This window comes from Natrix helvetica, assembly GCF_964273705.1.
Source record: "Natrix helvetica genome assembly, chromosome: 1".
NCBI classification, from domain to species: domain Eukaryota; kingdom Metazoa; phylum Chordata; class Lepidosauria; order Squamata; family Natricidae; genus Natrix; species Natrix helvetica.
Genome location: NC_138548.1, coordinates 361129714 through 361152267, shown reverse-complemented (window position 1 = coordinate 361152267; position 22554 = coordinate 361129714). Strand labels below are relative to the sequence as shown.

Here is a 22554-nt window from a genome sequence, read left to right as displayed (position 1 = left end):
ACCACCTTGATAGGAATAGCCAACACTCCAAGAGATATGTTCAAAATACAGAAGGGTCTTGACAAACTTGAACCCTGGCCCTATCTAACAAAATGAAATTCAATGTAAAGAAAACTCAGGTTTTACATTTAAATGAGAAAAATTAAATGCATAAGTATAGTATAGGTGATACCTGGCTCAACATTAGTAACTGCGAGAGGGATCTTGGAGTCCTAGTGGATGATCACATGAATATGAGCCAGCAGAGTGCCGTGGCTGCCGAAAATGCCAACACAGTTCTAGGCTGCATAAATAGAAAGACAGAATAAAGATCACATGAAATATTAATACCACTTTATAATGCCTTGTTAAGACCACACTTGGAATAGTGCATCCAATTTTGGTTGCCAGAATGTGAAAAGAAGATGTTGAGATTCTAGAAAGAGTGCAGAGAAGAATAAAAAAGATGATTAGGGGACTGAAGGCTAAAACATATGAAGAACAGTTGCAGGAATTGGGTATGTCTAGTTTAATAAAAAGAAAGACTAGAGGTGAAATGATAGCAGTGTTCTTATATCTAAAGGGCTGCCACAAAGAAGAGGGGGGAAAGTTATTTTCCAAAGCACCTGAAGGCAGGCCAAGAAGCAATGGATGGAAACTAATCAAGGAGAGAAGCAACCTGGAATTAATCATAAACTTCCTAACAGTGAGGATAATTAACCAGTAGAACAGCTCGTCTTCAGATGTTGTGGGTACTTCATCACTGGAGGTTTTTAAGAAGAGACTGGGCAGCCACTTGTCTGGATATGGTATGGGGTCTCCTGCTTGAGGAGGGGATTGGACTTCAAGACCTGTAAAGTCCCTTCCAATTCTGTTGTTGTTATGTTATTCTGTTTCAGGCATGTTCACAATAGATATTTTAGTGACATTTAACTCATCAAATGATTAGAATGCTGGCATCCACTCAAATGGAATTCACACATATAAAAAAAGGCAATTCTTATCTGGAATCTATTCGCTTAATATTCAAATTAATAGGTGACTCCATACAGAATACAATTAAACGTTTCTGCATTTTTAAACCCCTTGTGGTGACCTTATTGTGCATGAGAATGGAAGTCTTTTGTCCCTCCACATTCCAGCTCTGCTGAGTGGATGCCAATAAAAGTGGATGATTCTGTTTCAAGATAACAACTCTACTGATTATTCATTTGTGAGTTTCAAATCAGCTGAAAAGAGGCAAATGGATCCCCAAAAATGAAATGAGTCAGAAGAAGAGATAAACTAGCAGATCAATAAGATCAAACACTGAAAGAGGGGAGGCTGTAACAATAGAACTCAGGGTTTAACGGAGAGGCTCTAATTCTGTGCAGGAACTTTAACATACCAAGAAAATTGAGTCAGGGGAGTTTTGTTGAAGCTTAGTTGTAAAAGTGTAGCCTTTCTTGCAGAGACAATGCCACCAATGAGAAACTCTCCTGGTCTGTAATGGTTCTCTGGGTGGACCTCGTCCCTCTTCAGGGTCAGGTGGCAATTGGCTCCCAGGCTCACCAAAACTTCCTGGGGCAGCAGAAGCAGCAGAAGCAGCAACATGATTTGTGTTCCTGACTGAGTCTCCAGCCCTGGGTCTGCTTTAAGGAAACACTGATATGCTGGAATAAACCAAAGCCTTTTATCAAGACAGAAGCTTCAGAGGTTTCCTAATCCAGACCGAGTCCAGCCAAGGCTTCACATCTAAAGGGGAAGGGAGTAAATACAGCCCCTGCCTGTCCTAAAAGCCTCCCAGATTCTCTCTTTCTACAGAAACATTTATGCCCCACCAAGATTTTTTTTAATGCAAAGACATTTGGCAAAAATGATTTGATGTGATATGAAGGTGAAAGCATATTATGGCTGTGTTTGTGTGACATCCAAAAGCTTTTCTAAATGTCTTTTGAGATTTACCATCCGGACAGCAAATAAATCACTATGATTTGGATAATGGCCACAAGGAGAGACATCAACTCTCTAAACTCTGAGTGAATCAGCAGGCAGGTGCTTAATGGGAGGAGTCATAGGTGGGGTGAACATCTGTAAAAGTGCCAAGGAGTGAGAGAGAAATTGTTTCCCATATGGCTCTTAGAAACTTTTGGAACCTTCCACCCTCAAAAGAGAATTTTAGCATGAATTTGACATTTCAATTCTCAACATGGATGTAGTTGATACTGGTTTTTGGTGGACTTTGGCTGCCTTTGTTAAGAGATGGGTGGATGCTCTTGTTCATATAACTCCTTCTTTTCTCTTATAAGATACCAAATGAGAACAAAATCCCTGAAAATTACTTTCATTAATTATAGTCCTGGAAAATTTGACTTCAGGTTCTACTGTTGGGCATTTCCGTTCTATAAAAAAGGTAGATACTATTCATTGAAAAGAAAGCTGTTCATTGTTTGTGAAGGTGCAACTCAATCATAGAAGAAACCAGAAGACGGTTAGTGTCAGAGACCAGTGCATAAAAAGAGAGAGAGAAAACACAGCAGTATCTACATCATTGGAGATCAATTAATAAATAGGCAAAAATGGTATAACATAGCATTTTTAGATGTAAAACCTATGAAATCTTTGGAGCTAATGTAGGTAATGAAACCAAATAAAATCTACCATCTATAAAACTTGTCTACTTTATTTGACTCTCCAGAGCAGTGGTGGCCAATATCCCAAGTTCATTATTAAAGTTGTTCTATGTGCCGCCCTCAGTTTCTACTCTCAGAGTTTGGCTAGCAGATCCTTGGGTTCGAGTTGTTGCTTTTGGTTGCTAGATTGTTCATAACAATGCTGCTATCATCTAGGATATTACCCGCCATCACTCACTGAAGCTGGTTGGGTCCAGAGGAAACGATATTCAGTTGAAAATTTGTTCAAACCATAGGTGGTATTCAGCCTGTTCGTACCAGTTTGCACAAACCGCTAGTAGAAATTTGGGCTGGGCTGCCGAACCGGTAGCAACCTGTGGCTGGCTGTAGCCCATGTCTACCCACCCAGTTGATGCTCCCTTGCCTCTCTTGCCTGCTTGACGCTCACTTGCCCTGCTTGCCTGCTCAATGCTAGCTCGACGCACTCAGCCCGCCCACCCATTTGCCCCACTCCACCCAGTCACTCCTCACTTATACTTTGTGGGTCCTCACTTGAGCACAGTCTCTGCTCTGCAGCTTGCATGCCTGTAGCACTGCACCCCAACTGAGTGGGCCTGATCTGCCTGCCAGGTAAGCCTGCAAGTCGTGGCCTAATTGCCGCCCCTCCCCCCCAACCTTCCCCAACTCCCTTCCATGCGCCACACAGTTCCGCCATGCTTCCTGGCTTTCCCTGCCTTTTCAGACAGGGTGAGCTGTGGTTTTGTGTGGATGGATGGGTGTGTGGGTGTTTAAGGCCTTGGCCTTGAAGTGAGGAATTCTGCCTCTCTTATGTTATAAGGTGGAATTGGAAACAGATTTCTTGTTAATTTTTAGAGGACAAAATCATGGGGTTTAATGTAGCAGAGCAGGTCCCACTAATTGTGTTAGACATTCTCCTTACTTTTTTTTTTGTTGCCAACCTTAATGCTGGACTTAATGCTGTACTCTCCTGTGGTTGCATTATCCATTCTTCTTTCTCTGCAACATTTTCTCAGTAGAAAGTTTTGCCTGTGCACATGAGTGGGGTGGGGGAAATCCAGACTTCAAAGTTTCAGATTCTGTATTATGTATAATCTGGCTTTCAAACATAGATAGATACTGTAAGTAGGTAGGTAGGTAGGTAGGTAGGTAGGTAGGTAGGTAGGTAGGTAGGTAAAAAGAAAGAAAGAAAGAAAGAAAGAAAGAAAGAAAGAAAGAAAGAAAGAAAGAGAGGGAGGGAGGGAGGGAGGGAGGGAGGGAGGGAGGGAGGGAGGGAGGGAGAGAGAGAGAGAGAGAGAGAGAGAGAGAGAGAGAAAGAAAGAAAGAAAGAAAGAAAGAAAGAAAGAAAGAAAGAAAGAAAGAAAGAAAGAAAGAAAGAAAGAAAAAAAATCTGGCTTCCAAACCTAGGTAGGTGTAGGCTAAAAATCCCCAAATGATTTCAAAATATTTTATCCATATTTTATTTTATTACTTTTTAGTTTTAACTTTATCACTTTTATTTCTATTTTATCATTCAGATTTTATTTTATATTCCATTCTTAATTTGAATGTTGGTGGAAAGAACTTTATGCTGTCTTCCAAAATACCCTCTGTACTGTAAATAGCCAGTGGCACATTAATGAATTTCACTTTATCTTAAGTGCTGCCTTTGAAACTCTATAGAGTTTTTCATCTGTGGATTTTAGAAAGTTTTGGTGTCAGAATAAGAACTTAGAGTGTATTCATACTGTAGATGTTGTTGGAAAAGACCCTGTTAGTCTCTGGTAGCCAAAAAATCAGGAATCTGGTATCTCCTTTTCAAGCTAACAACATCCTTCATCGGTTTAGCTACTCCATCAGTCAGATGAAATGAGATTAAAGGTTAATGTGTTTTTATGCTACCTGTTAATCTGAAATGGGTCCAATAGATTGCTAATGTAGAGGTAGTCCTTGTCTTACATCACAACTGAGTCCAAAGCTTCTGTTGCTAAGCAAGACAATTGATAAATGAGTTTTGCTCCATTTTATGACTATAGTTGTTAGGTAAATCACTGCAGTTATGTTAGTGAATCTGGTTTCCCCATTGACTTTCTTGCCCAAAAGATCACAGAAGGTGGATCACATGAACCCGGAACATTGCAGCTGTCATAAATACATGCCAGTTTCCAAGCGTCTGAAATTTGATCATGTGATCGTGGGGATCTTGCAATGGACATAAGTGAGAATTATGGTCATAAGTCAATTTTTTCAGTGTTGTTTTAACTTTGAACAGTCACTAAATGAATGGTTACAACTTGAGGACTACTGTAGTCTATGTCTACTTATTCCTGCTGTGTTCTGTGAAACTTGTTATTTAGCTAGTATATGTGATAGGCAGTGGTGTTTTTTTATGCTACACTCCGTTGACATTCACCAAACCTGTCAATTTACCAACTCTAGTTACTGCAGCAGTGAACATCAGAAATCCAGTCACTATCACTTCATCAATAAATTTCCCAACACCAATGACTTTAGCTGGCCCTTTAAATATAGTCATGAGACCTGTGGAAAGCATGGTTTTCTTTCCCCAAGCATTGCCAACCTCTCCCCGCTAGTAAAATCAATGTAGAGAAAAACTTTATGCAGTATTAAAAAGAAGAACAGAGAAGGGGCTGCTATGTATTGTTTAATGGACTGCTAAAATTGGCAAAATGGATTGCTAAATTGGCCATGACAACCAGTCACATGACCACACAGCCATGCCCACCCAATCACATGACCACATAGCCATGTCTCCCCAGTCACATGACCACCACACCTACCCAGTCACACAAACACATGGCCATAGCCACAGAATCGGTAGTAAAAGAAAATTAGAATTGCACCACTGGTCCAAACCCGTTTGTAGACCCGCCCCTGTTTTCAAACCCCATGAATGAACCTCTGCAATGGACTCATGTGAATGTCCCATATTGTGGCTGATGACTCTGGATTCCCTGAAGAGTAAGCCCAACTCCATTAACCATCATATAAGTATGTGGCTGCATTAACCTGGATTATAAAGGGACCATCTTTCATGCACTTTTAAACTGACTAATGGGCCAAGCTCATTTTAAGGACATCCAGGTTTATTTCAGGCATTTCCGTAGTGGTTTTAGCAAGCTGGACACATATCAGCCTGGCACTGTCCACAGATGGTCCTGAATGTTTTCAACATGTGCAAAGGAGTTGAGCTTTAGAGGGAACCAGTTTAAAAGCACCTTCTTTGTCCCTTCCATACCAAAAGCTACCTTTAAGGAGCAGGGGTCTCTTTCTTGGTTGGCCATAGAGCCTCTGTATGTGTTGACTATGAATTTAAAACATGTTTACCTCATTTCACATGTTCTGGCATGTGGTAATCTATCCCTTTCCTGTGCAATGTGGGATGTAGATAATCACCCTAAGCCACCACCATGTATAACTATTTTGATATGGCACATGAGGCAATGTAAAAGTTCACTTTACTGCATTAAGGGTGTGGTGTGAACTTACCTAAATTACCACAAATAGATCCTGGCATTGTAATCAACATTCCCTGTACCATTTCATACAATGGTCTGTACAATCTCTTCTTAAAACCTCCAGTGTTTGAGCACCCAACACAGAATAATTTACCACAGGTCTCTATGAGCTTCAAGGCCACATTCCTTAGGTCTCCACTAGCCTACTAAAAAGTCCCATTCATCTATAAACTGATTTTACCCAAATTATTATGACTAAAAATTAGACTTAGTCTATTCTTATTGGTTTCTTTAGGAATATAGAAGAAAATAAATAGGAGTAGTTTTAGGAATAAGAGGAAGATGTCTTGTTTTAATTTTTTCCCTTCATTGGTCTTGATTGTAAATAACTAGAGTATCTCTAGCCAAGATGGACAGCATACAGGTTTAATAAATAAATATTAAATGATCAAAACCTGTTATTGAAACACTTTTGAAAAATAATAGATTTGTGAAATTCTTTTTTTATTATTTTATTTTGACATCAAATGTTCCTTTGTATTCAGATCTGGCCTAAAAATAATAAGGTAACATTTGGGGATGAACATGCAGCCCAGCAAACCACTGCTGGAGGCCAAGATGGAGAAGACCTGCACAGCCACCATGTATTTTCCTTTGGTACTCAGATACGCAGGCAGAAAGGACACCCAGACACTGCAGAAGACCAGCATGCTGAAAGAGATCAGCTTGGCTTCGTTGAAGGCCCCAGGGAGATTCCTGGCCAGGAAAGCCACTGTGAAGCAGATGGCAGCCAGGAAGCCCATGTACCCGAGGGCAACATAAAACATGGTGACAGAGCCTTCATTGCATTGTAGAATGATCTCTCTAGGTAGGGAATGCATGTCAGAGTCAGGGAATGGAGGAAAACTGCCCAACCAGATGCTGCAGATGACAACTTGGAGGCCAGAACAAGAAAGGACAATGGAATTGGCTAAGCTCTTCCCCAGCCATCTCTGCACTTTATTCCCTGGTTTTGTAGCCAAGAAGGCCAACACCACTGTGATTGTTTTGGCCAAGATTGAAGAAATTGCAATTGAAAAGCTAATGCTGAAGACAGTTTGTCGGAGGAGGCAGGTCACTCTGCTTGGCCGGCCAATGAATAGGAAGGAGGTCAAAATGGAAAGCAGGAGGGAGACCAGGAGGATGTAGGAGAGATCACGGTTGTTGGCTTTGATAATTGGTGTTTCCAGGAATTTAATGAAGATCCACAAGTCAAAAACTGTGATCAAAGAGAGGAACAAGGCAATGGAAGTCAGGGTAATCCCCAGATTTTCCTTATAAGAAAGATAGCTTTTTATCTTTGGAATACAGTGAACTCGATTGGTGTCTGGATATTGATCTTCTGGACATTTGATACATTTGTCTGCATCTGAAAAAGAGGAAGGAAATAGGGTCTTCCTTTAACACATCCTCTAATCAAAAGCCTTGTCTGGGTACACTTGTTTTTGGTTTGAATTACTGTGTGTAGGTCAATTCAATATGTTTCTTGTTTTCCTTCCGGCTAGAACATCTTAATATTATTTTTCTTTTTTAATGACACCATTTTATCAATGAACTTGTTGAGAGAGAAGGAGGAAGGAAGAAAGGATTCAAGGAAGGAAGGCAGTTTCATCATTTTATCCTTCCACTGATGTTTCAGCCTTTTTTTGCAGTGCTTTAAGGCACCAATTAGAACCAGCCTACAATGGAATGAAGTACATATGCATGATCATTCAGTGTATCTTATGCAGCTGAAGTGGATAGACACTATTTTTGCCAGGGGGAGAATATATATTAGGTGGAGTGACCCTTGATGATAAGTTGGATATGGAATGAGAACATCAAAATGCATTTGACACTTTTTTATAAACAGAAAAGAGAGCCATCTTCCTATAAGGTCAAGAAGGAAGTGTCAATGTTCTCACTGACAAACCCAACCGAAAGCAAGCACAGCTAAGATGATACAATCTCTTAATGCAAAAGTTTGATGAGTACATCATATCAGCAAAGATAAGAGCAAAACCAGATCTAACTATTTCCCGTGCAATCCCATATAGTTAAAGTTCAAGATCTCCCTCGCCCTATTAGGCCAGGTTACATTGTCCAATGGAGACTTCTGTTATTGTTGTGAAAAAGTTTTTTTCCGGCTGTTGTAAACATCTACCGAAACTTGGTCCTTGCTTCCCCTGACTGGTATATTGATATCTGGAGCATCATTATATTTCCCCTCCCCCCCACCATAGTCTGTTGGCAAATAGAGAAGCCATAATAGTTGCAACAGTAAAAATACCATTTGAAGCTTGACAAGAAGTCTGTCTCCGTCCCAATTCTTGATTCCTCTACGCTCCTTGTCATGTGCAAATACTCACCATGACTTTAAAGAAGAGCTCCAGGATTGTGAAATGTCACTCACAGGAGACATAAACCCAGGAGTTATCTAAGGCTGACCAAAAAAGAACTACCTGAAGTGATGGAGCAGTCAAAGGATTATTGTAAAGGTTAAAGTGCAAAATATGTCATATTTCTCACAATACTCAACCCAGACTTATCCTATATCTTAATCCATGATCTGTATATCTGTTTGCATGGCCCATATACCAGATAAAGCTCCAAGATCATTTCTTATGATTCACCGTGACATAAATGTATATCTTGACCAAGACTCAAAGAGGTGGGACCCCTCTGGCCAAGCCTTTCAAAATGCACATCCATGTAAAATCTCAGGATTTATGGTCCTTTCCCAAGTTTGCAGTTTTCCCCTGATGGCACCAACCTTCCAGGGTGGAGATGGATCCTTCTGCACAAGGGCGACAATTGTAGCAGCAGATGGGCTTCCCTTCCTGAGCCACCTTCATGAATCCAGGAGGACAGTTTTCTACACATCTGGAAATGGACAGGGGCTGGGAAGAGAAAGAAATAGCATCCATGACATGCATTATTGTATAGGATAAAGGATTTTAAAAACAAAAGTTAGAGCATCTCCAGTTCAAGGCTTACATTTGCTAAATTTGAAACCTACAAGAAACTTAAATTTCATGAAACCAATTTAGCTTCTTGAAGTTTGCCTGCTTCTCTTCTCTTCTCATGTTTACCACAGTATGATTTTTAGTTTAAATTCTCAACATATCTACTCAATTGAAAGTTGGGTGGATTTCTGCTTTGGCAAAATAAAAAAAAATCATCTAACCGATATATCTTTCCACTCTGGGAGAATGTGATAACATTCTCAGTCCTGGCCCAACTCTGCAATCCTATTGGTAAGACCTTTTTTTTTTTTTTAAAAAAAAAGAGAGAATAAAGTATTTTTTCCACCTTGTTCAGCATTTCCATCTTTGCAATAGCATTCTGATTCATGAGCAACTTGAAATCCGAGGATCCCACTCTTTCTAGACTCCCAACTGTCCCTTTTCTAACAGACTGATTGGAGAAAACCACTGTGTTCACAATGTCCAGGTCTGCTACCAGATCTCCATTCTCATCCAAATATACCCCATTGATGGAATTATTATAAAACTGAGAGGTCCGAAGGAAAGGATGAAGCTGGAATGGAAGAGAAAATGGGCAATGTTACATAGACACAGAAAACTCTCTGGCAAGACTCCTCCATTTGAATTGGAATGGAGAATCTGTACTGAGGAATATAGGATAAAAATTTTCTTAGAAGAACCAAAAATGTCTTGGAAAATAAGGTTGGTCAAGGATGTCCTTTATCTCTTCCATTCATGATTATCATTGTAGAGTTTTGAAAACCAACGGGAAGCACAGTATAGCAAAAGATACAACCAGGATAAACCAATGAGGTCCAAAGTTAAAACCTGAAATGAAGTAGATGTTGTATAACATCAGACTGAAGAAATTCTGTCAATGAAGTCAAAATGAAATCAGATGCCAACAATACTGTAAACAACTGGTGTGCAGGTCAATGGGCAGATAGAAAGAGAAACATCTTTGCTCACTTTAAAGTTTACTATGGGAACTTTGCTCTACAAATAGGTTGTGCTTATGAAACTCTGCATTGATGTGATATATGGACCACTTGGCATGGATAAGAGACTCCAGATCTTCACTGTGAAATAGGATCTCTTGTACCACTTAAGGTCATTTCTTTGCAATTTTATGGAACATCTAAATCTTTTGCTGCTTCCAAAATTTTCTCAGTCCAACCCTTCATCTCTTTACCTGACCCGAGTTTGCTTAGTTTCAACTAACAGCAGAAGTAGAGTGGACATCAGAAAAGGATCAGATAATCATCATCCTACCACCAGACAAAGGCCGAACCACAATTATGGACAGATCACAATATTTACAAAAAGCAAAAGTTAGAATTCAACTTGTTATATTCAGAATACATTTTAACTATATTCAGAATAATTACACAGTTCTTACAATTTGAAATTAATCCTAAAGCGCTATAGAGTGCAGTGCAATAAAAATAAATACCTGCCATGCCTTCAGCATTGGAGTTTTCAAGTTTTGACCCCCTTTATATGTTGTCCTCCTGAGTTTGTATAAATAAGCAGTATTGATGGCTCGTACCACAGCCCAGATTGTGTTGTAAATGAAATAGCTGTCCAGAGTCAAGATCGGATCCATCTCGTCTTTCCTCAGAGTCTTCAGTTCTTCTCTCTCCCTGCACCGTCTCCAGACTTTCACCGAAAAGGCATCCTTGTTGTAAGAACACAGGAAGGAGTTCTTTGCAAGATGAATCATGAAAGGATCAAACTGCTGGTAACCACCATACTTTCCCATTTGATTGCTCTTCATAAGAAAGGAAAAAATACTATGGAGGTATTTAGAGGGGAAATACTCATCTCCCAAATAAATAGTGAAGTCCCAGCGGGCTGTGATGATCAGGATTTTTCCTCTAAGAGATTCAGTGAGCATTTCAAACACCTCATTAATAATTATAACCCCATTAGAGAATGTATTTAGATCTACACCATAAATGAAGACATTTACTTTTCTCCAATTGTGGTAAAGATGGATGTCTACGAATACATGCTCAGAAGCTGAGGGAAAGGTTTGTGATAAAACTGGACAAATGGCATTCTTTATTAGCATGGAAGTCAAGGTTCTCATGAACCTTTGTCCACTCTCAGTGTCTGGAGCAAGGAGACCCACTAAGGTCCACCTGAAATAGAGGACCAACTTCACCATCCCTGGGTACTGAAGTCCTTCACTCGGGATCATTGGGTGGAAGAATGGAAACTGGATTTTATCACTCAGAACCTGGGAATCAAAACCATAATTGATCTGAAAATGAATATAAATAAAGAAATGCTATTTTATTTAAGTACCATGACATCAAAAATCTAGCCCTAATCGAAGAATTGTTTCACTGCTAGCAGATAACAACCTTCTGTAGGGACCTGTTTGGTCATTCTGCTCTTACGTTGCTTCTCCTCTCACTTCAACGTGGTATTTTCTTCTTGCAAATAGCTTGCAGAGATGCCCTGTCAGCATTAGGAATATACAAGGAAGGGGTCTGTGTGCTCGGATCATTCTCTCATTTCACAGATTCATCCTTACTTCATACAACTCATTTATACAACTCCCATAATAGAACCTAGCTCTTCATTTATGGTAGAAGATGTTTAATTGAAAGCTGCCTGTCTTAAAAAAAAATCTTCTCAATAAAGACACACCTGTGGGATTTTGTAGGTTTCCAACATGGTAGAAATCTGAATGGAGATGTCAGTATTAGCCTCTTCTAAAACAGCCACTGTGTTTCTCTGCCTTCCACAGCTATAGTTGGGAACGTTAGCCTCCCCCTCTGAAAGCAGGTCCAGCAAAGCCTCTGAGGTCATTGGTTGGTCGAAATAATTTTCATAGATGTTGTAACCAAGTGTGATGTTGAATGAAATGTTGGCATCCTTGTTGACCTCTTGGATGGCAAAAAGGAAGGACAGCATTTTCCAATTCTCTGGTATTGATTTCCTGAATATATTAGAAGATAATCAGTAGGAAGAACATTTAATTAACCACTCTCAACAATAATAGTTTTAATCTACCCAAGGCTGAGAGTTTTGGGAACATTGAATTCTGTATCAAACATAATTTTTCAAATCTCATCTATTTGATTGTAACTCATCTATTTCCCATCGTTATGCATACAATAATCTTGCTGAGATTACCATATTTAAAATTCATCCATCCACTATGAATCTTTTCTAATTCATTATTCAGAAGTACCAATAAAAATAATGTTGGTTTATATTTTAAATTATGACAACAGTGTAAACTGAATACAGGTTGCCCAAAAATTCCATCTCTATTTCATATCCAAACTGAATAGTACATTTAATTATGCAATCCTTAACCTGTTACATTTTACATCTGTAACATCTTACATGTTATAACTGTAACATGTAAAAAAAGAAAAAAAAGGTCAAAGAAACTTTGGTCTATTAACAGGAAAAAATGGCAAGAAGGTGACAAGCAGTGGAAGAAAGCAGAACTGCTTAACTCATTTTTTTGCATTTGTTTTACATAAAAGGGAAAAAACAAACAACCTATTAAAATTAAAATGCAAATTAGGAATGCAAGTCAAAGTAATCAAGAAAATGGTAAAGGAAACCTATCCACTCTAGAAGAATTCAAATCACCAGGACCAGATGGATTGCACCCTCACATCTTGAAGAAATTGACAGATGAGATCTCAGAACCATTTTCAAAGATCCTGGAGAAACAGGAATTACTAGAAGACTGGAAAAGGGCTGATGTAGTCCCCATCTAAAAAGAAGTAAAGTGGACCCAGGAAACTACAAACCTATCATCCTGACACATGGAGGTACAGTATTGTAGGCTAATTCTGCTGACTGCCAGGGGTTTGATCCTCACTGGCTCAAGATTGACTCAGCCTCCCATCTATCTGAGGTTGATAAAAGGAGGACCCAGATTGTTGGGGCAATATGCTGACTCTGTAAATCACTTAGAGAGATGGATGTAAAGCACTGTGAAGTGGTTTATAGGTTTAAGTGCTATTGGTTTCAATACTTGGAAAAATTCTGGAAAACATAATCAAGCAACAAATCTGCAAACACTTAGAGGCAAATCAAGTTATAAGCAGAAGCCAACATGGATTTCTCAGAAACAGATCATGCCAGACAAATCTTATTGCATTCTTTGACCAGAGATCAGTAGACCAGAGAAATGCTGTGGATACAATTTACTTAGATTTCAGCACAACATTTGATAAAGTAGTCCACAACCTACTTCTTGGCAAGCTAAAAAAATGTGAGCGAGACAGCAGCACCACTAGATTGGCTTGTCATCCTTAATAGGATTGAATCTACATAGAGGGATGTATGCATTGGGGACACAAGGGGAAATCATCAAAATTGCAGATGACACCACCCTGATAGGAATAGCCAACACTCCAAGAGATATGTTCAAAATACAGAAGGATCATGACAAACTTGAACCCTGGCCCTATCTAAAAAAATGAAATTCAATGTAAAGAAAACTCAGGTTTTACATTTAGATGAGAAAAACAAAATGCATAACTATAGAAATGATGATACCTGGCTCAACAGTAGTTACTGCAAGATGGATCTTGGAGTCCTAGTGGATAATCACTTGAATATGAGCCAGCAGAGTGCTGTGGCTGTCAAAAATGCCAACACAGTTCTAGGCTGCATAAATAGAAAGATAGAATAAAGATCACATGACATATTAATACCACTTTATAATGCCTTATTAAGACCACACTTGGAATAGTGCATCCAATTTTGGTTGCCAGAATGTGAAAAAAGATGTTGAGATTCTAGAAAGTGCAGAGAAGAATAAAAAAGATGATTAGGGGACTGAAGGCTAAAACATATGAAGAACAGTTGCAGGAATTGGGTATGTCTAGTTTAATAAAAAGAAAGACTAGAGGTGAAATGATAGCAGTGTTCTTATATCTAAAGGGCTGCCACAAAGAAGAGGGGGGAAAGTTATTTTCCAAAGCACCTGAAGGCAGGCCAAGAAGCAATGGATGGAAACTAATCAAGGAGAGAAGCAACCTGGAATTAATCATAAACTTCCTAACAGTGAGGATAATTAACCAGTAGAACAGCTCGTCTTCAGATGTTGTGGGTACTTCATCACTGGAGGTTTTTAAGAAGAGACTGGGCAGCCACTTGTCTGGATATGGTATGGGGTCTCCTGCTTGAGGATTGGACTTCAAGACCTGTAAAGTCCCTTCCAATTCTGTTGTTGTTATGTTATTCTGTTTCAGGCATGTTCACAATAGAGACTTTAGTGACATTTAACTCATCAAATGATTAGAATGCTGGCATCCACTCAAATGGGATTCACACATACAAAAAATGCCAATTCTTATCTGGAATCTATTCACTTAATATTCAAATTAATAGGTGACTCCATACAGAATACAATTAAACGTTTCTGCATTTTTAAACCCCTTGTGGTCACCTTATTGTGCATGAGAATGGAAGTCTTTTGTCCCTCCACATTCCAGCTCTGCTGAGTGGATGCCAATAAAAGTGGATGATTCTGTTTCAAGATAACAACTCTACTGATTATTCATTTGTGAGTTTCAAATCAGCTGAAAAGAGGCAAATGGATCCCCAAAAATGAAATGAGTCAGAAGAAGAGATAAACTAGCAGATCAATAAGATCAAACACTGAAAGAGGGGAGGCTGGAACAATAGAACTCAGGGTTTAACGGAGAGGCTCTAATTCTGTGCAGGAACTTTAACATACCAAGAAAATTGAGTCAGGGGAGTTTTGTTGAAGCTTAGTTGTAAAAGTGTAGCCTTTCTTGCAGAGACAATGCCACCAATGAGAAACTCTCCTGGTCTGTAATGGTTCTCTGGGTGGACCTCGTCCCTCTTCAGGGTCAGGTGGCAATTGGCTCCCAGGCTCACCAAAACTTCCTGGGGCAGCAGAAGCAGCAGAAGCAGCAACATGATTTGTGTTCCTGACTGAGTCTCCAGCCCTGGGTCTGCTTTAAGGAAACACTGATATGCTGGAATAAACCAAAGCCTTTTATCAAGACTGAAGCTTCAGAGGTTTCCTAATCCAGACCGAGTCCAGCCAAGGCTTCACATCTGAAGGAGAAGGGAGTAAATACAGCCCCTGCCTGTCCTAAAAGCCTCCCAGATTCTCTCTTTCTACAGAAACATTTATGCCCCACCAAGACTTTTTTTAATGCAAAGACATTTGGCAAAAATGATTTGATGTGATATGAAGGTGAAAGCATATTATGGCTGTATTTGTGTGACATCCAAAAGCTTTTCTAAATGTCTTTTGAGATTTACCATCCGGACAGCAAATAAATCACTATGATTTGGATAATGGCCACAAGGAGAGACATCAACTCTCTAAACTCTGAGTGAATCAGCAGGCAGGTGCTTAATGGGAGGAGTCATAGGTGGGGTGAACATCTGTAAAAGTGCCAAGGAGTGAGAGAGAAATTGTTTCCCATATGGCTCTTAGAAACTTTTGGAACCTTCCACCCTCAAAAGAGAATTTTAGCATGAATTTGACATTTCAATTCTCAACATGGATGTAGTTGATACTGGTTTTTGGTGGACTTTGGCTGCCTTTGTTAAGAGATGGGCGGATGCTCTTGTTGATATAACTCCTTCTTTTCTCTTATAAGATACCAAATGAGAACAAAATCCCTGAAAATTACTTTCATTAATTATAGTCCTGGAAAATTTGACTTCAGGTTCTACTGTTGGGCATTTCCATTCTATAAAAAAGGTAGATACTATTCATTGAAAAGAAAGCTGTTCATTGTTTGTGAAGGTGCAACTCAATCATAGAAGAAACCAGAAGACGGTTAGTGTCAGAGACCAGTGCATAAAAAGAGAGAGAGAAAACACAGCAGTATCTACATCATTGGAGATCAATTAATAAATAGGCAAAAATGGTATAACATAGCATTTTTAGATGTAAAACCTATGAAATCTGTTGAGCTAATGTAGGTAATGAAACCAAATAAAATCTACCATCTATAAAACTTGTCTACTTTATTTTACTCTCTAGAGCAGTGATGGCACATGTGCACCCTCGTCAGGGCTAGAACCCGGAAGAGGAGCTGCCCAGAACTTCTGGTTTCTGGCACGTGCATGCACAGTGGCCAGCATGTGTTCTAGCTTCTGGTGCACATGCGTGTGACGATCAGCTGGCCAGTACGCATGCCCCCACCAAAAACCAGAAGACCAGCTCTTCCGGTTTCTAACAGTGCTGCATGCGCAAAGGGCAGCTGATCATTGTGCACACACGCATGCCAGAAACCTGGAAGAGGAACTGGTGACGCCGCATGTGCCAGGCAAAATGGCTCTGCATGATGATGATGTTACCTAATTTGGATAATGAATTTGGATAATGAAACATCTACAAGAAAACAACCAAACTCAGAGAGAACCAAGGATTCCTCCTTTCAACCCTGAGCTAAAAATATTCTCCTCCATTGATATCAAGACTGAGGAAGTCCATATTCTTAAAATGTTAACAACAGATTGGAAATCAAAGGTGGCTCATCAAAAAAAAAAATCTATTTACCAGGTCTGTCAATTTGAATGATCCTGACTGTATGCTGTTCTAATTTAGTCCGAGCTGCTTGCCAAAATTAGATTTAAAAATTCCCACGTTTAAAGATCTTCCCTTATCAGAGATACCATTCCAGAGGCCCTAATCCAAACTTAGTTTCTAAAAGTGTTTATTCTTTCATTCAAAAATCCAATCAAAGGAAAGGAAAATGATACTCCAAATAAGAAAATATAGTCCATGCCAAAGCTCAACAGTTTTTAAACACACTAAGTCAGATTTTGGATTATATCCTGGTAAAAATCTCCCTTGAACCGAGCTCATGCCAGGGATAATTTTAAATCAAGGGGAAATCTGGAAAAGGGGCACATCTGTAAGAGGTTTATGTGGATAAAAATGAATTTGTCTGCGTTTATAACATGGCTTTACAAAGGAAAATTCAAGAGTAAAACCAAGAAAAAAGTCACAAAACCACAGGAAATAATAAAATCAAACAGTAAATATACATTTATTTCACAAACACAATTCAGCTTCTATATTTTTCATATACATGTGAAAGATTGAGCATCACGGGGTACCATTTGTATCATAGAAGTTAAATGACCAAAACCAAAGGCAAAAGTGAGTTTCTGAAAAATAAATAAATCTGATACAAAGGGCTGTCCTTTGTCATAAAGGATGTGTGGTCACAGCACTCATCCCAGATTCTAGTCAGTTTCTGGAAAAAAGAGGAAAATTTAGTGACATTCAAAACATTTTCCATTCCATAATTACAGAATAACAGAGTTGGAGGTCTTCTAGTCCAACCTCCTGCTCAAGCAGGAACTCCTATACCAGTGATGGCGAACCTTTTTTGGCTCGCGTGCCACAAGTGGGGGGAGCGCAGGGGGGTTGAGTGCAGGCGTGCTAGGGGAGACATGATAGCATTGTTCCAATATCTCAGGGGTTGCCACAAAGAAGAGGGAGTCAAACTATTCTCCAAGGCACCTGAGGGCAGAACAAGAAGCAATGGGTGGAAACTAATCAAGGAGAGAAACAACTTAGAACTGAGGAGAAACTTCCTGACAGTTAGAACAATTAATCAGTGGAACAGAAGTTGCCTCCAGAAGTTGTGAATGCCCCAACACTGGAAGTCTTTAAGAAGATGTTGGAGAGCCATCTGTCTGAAACTGTATAGGGTTTCCTGCCTAGGCAGGGGGTTGGACTAGAAGACCTCCAAGGTCCCTTCCAACTCTGCTATTGTATTGTATTGTATTGTATTGTATTGTATTGTATTGTATTGTATTGTATTCTCAAGCAGCAGTTGATGAAGACCCATGTCAAGAATTAATGTGCCTCTGTGTTGCATTAGTAAATGAGTGAGTGCTATAATATTTTAGGAACATGAGAGTCATTTTGATTCTCTGGTGAAAAAGTGGGAAAGGATGATAATTCAAGGAAAGTTTTTCAATTTTGTCAATCATACCAATGTTCTTTTTTCCCCTCCCCCCCCCCACATGGCATATGCTAACTTGTGAATTCCAATTCAGCAATTAAACTTCTCAGTGTCTCAGAAACCTTGGAGGGGATGAGAAGTTGACAACTCAAAGAAAGATTGCTCAAATCAAACAGACTCCCAGAGATTATAGCATGTTGGGGTTTTTTTTAATTGGGAAACTTTGTAGAGTTGGAATTATACATAACATGAAGAAACATATTATCCTTGATGGACATGTAAAAAAAAAAGCTTTAAAAATGGATTCAAATCCATACATTGATACAGGAAATTTTAAAGATAAATATTAAGTTGAAGCCAGAATGTTTTCTTTGAGAATTGATGGATAAATGGAAAAAAAATCAATGAAGATTATTTCAATATATGATTACTATGGCAAGATTACTATAGGCACAGAGTTGTAGGATGCAGCACTATCCACCAAGCAGGAATGATTGTTGAAATTGAGAGAACTTGTTGAGATGAACAAACTGACTTATTTCATTAATGAAAGGGCAAAAATCTAGATTTATTAAAAACTGCAAAACACTTCTGGTTTTTTTCTTCTGTAAAATCGCTAGAAAAACAAACCAGCAATTTATGGTTTTAATGATTAAACAGGATAGATTATAGAAAAAAGGAAGTCAAAACGTAACTTCAGGGAGTTTAAAATATTTATCTCTTTTCTGTTTTGGAAGAAATGTCCTTCTGGGGAAAAAGAGACTGGAAACATGGAGGCTGCTTGAAAAGATGGTTTAATGGTGGACAGGATCACATGGCTGTAGCTCCTAAGCAGAATCACATAGCTTGAATTCCTGAGCAGAAAGGGGCAGTGTTGCTGAGAGTACCGGGTTTTATGCCCTCTCTGGGCCCCCACCTCTGTTTCCTGTTCCTGTGTAAGAAATGTATTCTGATTGGTTACTGTCAGAAGTCATAGCTAGCTTTATTGTGTACTAAGTTTGGTTGAAACTTGGTAGGTGGTGCAATAAAGTGCAATGAGATGAGGTAGATCTTGATTATGTAGAATAGGCTGGCTCAGGCCTTAATGGCCCATTGACAAAACTGGGGGAAGCTATTAAGAGTGAGTCTGTTTCCTGCCTTAAAACATGTGTCTCTAGCTCAGGCCTTAATGGCCCATTGACAAGGGGGAGGGGGCAGAGTTTCTGCCTCTCTGAGTTTCTACTTCTCTTTTTAGGGGAAATATTCTGCCTTTTTAATATTTCCTAAAATATTTCATTTTCTAGGAGGGGGTGGGTTTTAACTTCCTACATTGTTTTCTTTGTTCTAATTTATCTTATAATAGACTTTACTAGGAGAGCCTCCATTTGCAACTAGAAAGTCTTCTGCTTTCCATTTGCCATCCCAGAGATCAACCATTTCATTTTTTCATTTTTTCATTTTATTCGATTTATAAGCCGCTCCCACTCCTCGAAGGGACTCGGGGCGGCGTACAATAAAAAATACATATCACATGTTGCACGTTGCACGGAGGAGGTATAAAAAACTCACAACATCAATTATTACAATTCATAAAACGACACAATAATAATAGAGTTAAAAAACATTAAAATACCCTAAATTTAAAATTGCCAGGGGATTAGAGAATAGAGCTATAGTTGAGCCAGGCCGGCTAGTTGGAACAGGTGGGTCTTGAGTTTCTTACGGAAGGAGCGGAGATCAGTAGTAGTCCTAATGTCGGGGGGGAGGTCATTCCAGAGGGCTGAGCCCATCACAGAGAAGGCCCTGCTCCGGGGCACCGCCCTCTGGCACTGCTTAGTGGACGGCACCCGGAGGAGTCCCTCTCTGTGAGAGCGAATTGGTCGCAGGGATGTATGGGGCAGGATGCGATCCCACAAGTAACTAGGTCCTGTGCCATGGAGCGCTTTAAAGATGGTGATCAACACCTTGAAACGCACCCGGTAGACCACAGGGAGCCAGTGCAGCTCGCGCAGGAGAGGTGGTATATGGGAGTATCTCGTACTCCCCATAATTCCCGCGCGGCCGCATTCTGGACCAGCTGTAGTCTTCGGGTGCATCTCAAGGGGAGCCCCATGTAGAGAGCATTGCAGTAGTCCAGACGGGACGTCACCAGCGCATGAGTGACTGTGCGAAGGGCGTCCAGGTCCAATAGGGGGCGCAATTGGCGCACCAGGCGAACCTGGTGGAACGCCCCCCTCGCCACGGCTGCCACATGGTCGTCCATAGACAGCCGGGCATCTAGGAGGATGCCCAAATTGCGCGCCCGCTCCACGGGGGCCAGTTGCTCGCCCCCAATGGCCAGCGATGGAATCCACTGGTTGAACCGGGGGGCCGGTAGCCACAGCCACTCCATCTTGGAGGGGTTGAGCTTAAGTCTGTTACCTCCCATCCAGACCCGTACGGCTTCCAAGCACCGGGACATCATTTCGACGGCCTCGTTGGGGTGGTTCGGGGTGGAGATGTACAGCTGCGTATCGTCAGCGTACAGATGGTATCCCACCCCCAAACCACAAATGATCTCACCCAGTGGCTTCATATATGTGTTGAACAGGAAAGGCGAGAGGACCGACCCCTGCGGCACCCCACAAGTGAGTGGCCTCAGGGTCGACCTCTGCTCCCCTGCCAACACGCATTGCGTCCGGTCGGAGAGGTAGGAGCAGAAGCACCCCAAAACGGTGCCCCTTACCACCAGCCCCTCCAGCAGGTGCAATAGGATACCATGGTCGATGGTATCAAAAGCCGCTGAGAGGTCTAATAGGACCAGGATAGAGGAGCAACCCCTATCCCTGGCCCTCCAGAGATCATCTACCAACGTGACCAAGGCCGTCTCTGTGCTGTGCCCGGGTCGGAAGCCGGACTGGCATGGGTCTAGATAATCAGTTTCCTCCAGGTGACGTGGGAACTGTTGGGCCACCACACTCTCTACAACCTTCGCTAAAAAGGGAAGGTTGGAGACGGGACGATAATTAGCTAGCTCAGTTGGGTCCAGAGAAGGCTTCTTGAGTAAGGGCCTCACAACCGCCTCTTTCAAGGCGGCTGGTATGGACCCCTCACTCAATGAAGCGTTCACTAGTCCCAAGAGCCAGCCTCGTGTGACCTCCCAGGATGCCAGTACAAGCCAGGAGGGACACGGGTCCAATAAACATGTGGTGGCTCGCAGTCGCCCACGCAGCCTGTCCAAATCATCGGTGGCAACAGAGTCAAACTCCTCCCAGAATGGTCTCTCAAGACTCGCCTCGGACCTCCCCCCTAGCCCACTGAGGGGGACCCATTCCCTCCGGATTTGAGCGATTTTATCCTGCAGATATTCCCCAAATTCCTCTGCCCTGCCCTGCAAGGGGGCTTCCCGCAGCCTCTGTGACAGAAGGGAGCGGGTCACCCAATACAGGGCGGCAGGGCGGTTGTCGGCGGACGCAATAAGAGCGGCACAATGTCGACGTTTGGCTACTCTAATGCCACAAGGTATGTCCTTAAGTAGGTTCTTACCTGTGTTAAGTCAAATTCGGAACGGGAGGATCTCCATCTGCTCTCTAGGTGTCTCTTGTGGCGTTTCTTCACCCTTAGCTCCTCGGTAAACCAAGGGACCAGGGTGGTCCATTGCCGCAGGAGAGGCCGCAAAGGCGCAACCTGGTCTAAGGCCCCGGCGGCCACACTATTCCATGCGGCTACCAGGTCCTCCATCCGGGAGCGGGTCAGGTCTACAGGAAGTGGCCCAAGCTCCGTCTGGAACCTATCTGGTTCCATCAGGCGCCTGGGGCGGAACCATCTAATGCCTTCCGGTTCCGCCTCCCCGCGGTGGGGGGTAGCGCCAGGGAAGTCAAGCCAGAGAAGTGAGTGATCTGACCATGACAGGGGCGTAATAACTAAGTCCCCTATTCGCAGACCACTCGTCCACTGGCCAGAGACAAAAACAAGATCCAGCGTGTGGCCTCTCTCGTACGTGGGGCCCTGAATTAATTGAGTCAGGTCCATGGCTGTCATGGAAGCCATTAACTCCCGAACCACCTCGGATGCTTCTCCCATCGACGGCAGGTTGAAATCCCCCATAACCAAAAGTTTGGGGGTCTCAACCGCCATCTCTGCGATCAGCTCGAGGAGTTCAGGCAGGGCCGCTGATGTATAGCGAGGAGCCAAGTATACAATCAGCAGGCCCAGCTGTCTACCTGGGCCCCATCTCACGCCAAGAGACTCGCACCCGGATATCTGTAGCACAGTGAACTCTCTCGGTTCCAAACCCTCCCGTATAATCACCGCTACCCCACCGCCCCTACCCTTGGCTCGTGGCTGGTGGAATGCTCGGTAGCCTGGTGGGCCCTTTTCCACGAGGGGTAAACCTCCCTCGTGGCCCAACCACAATCCCCAGTTCCTTCCCAATGTAGACCGGAGCTGAGTTACGACTCTCATGACAATTATTTGAAACCCAGAATGGCTTGGGATGCCGGGCTAGACCTGCTCTCAGCTGTGAAAGGCAGAAGGACCTCTTCATTGTCCTTGAAGGGACTAAGGCTGACCT

At 41.6% G+C, this 22554-nt stretch overlaps 1 protein-coding gene across 1 annotated transcript in view; it reads right to left on the bottom strand.

The window, feature by feature from the left end:
- Positions 1 to 6579: 6579 nt before the first annotated feature.
- The window catches only part of LOC309382460 (vomeronasal type-2 receptor 26-like), a gene marked incomplete at both ends in the record, with an annotated part of 254659 nt that continues 238684 nt past the window's right edge, over positions 6580 to 22554 (bottom strand). The window contains one exon of the mRNA XM_081933994.1: positions 6580 to 7475. Coding sequence (XP_081790120.1) covers positions 6580 to 7475 — 896 coding nt within the window. The remainder of the gene's footprint in view (positions 7476 to 22554) is intronic.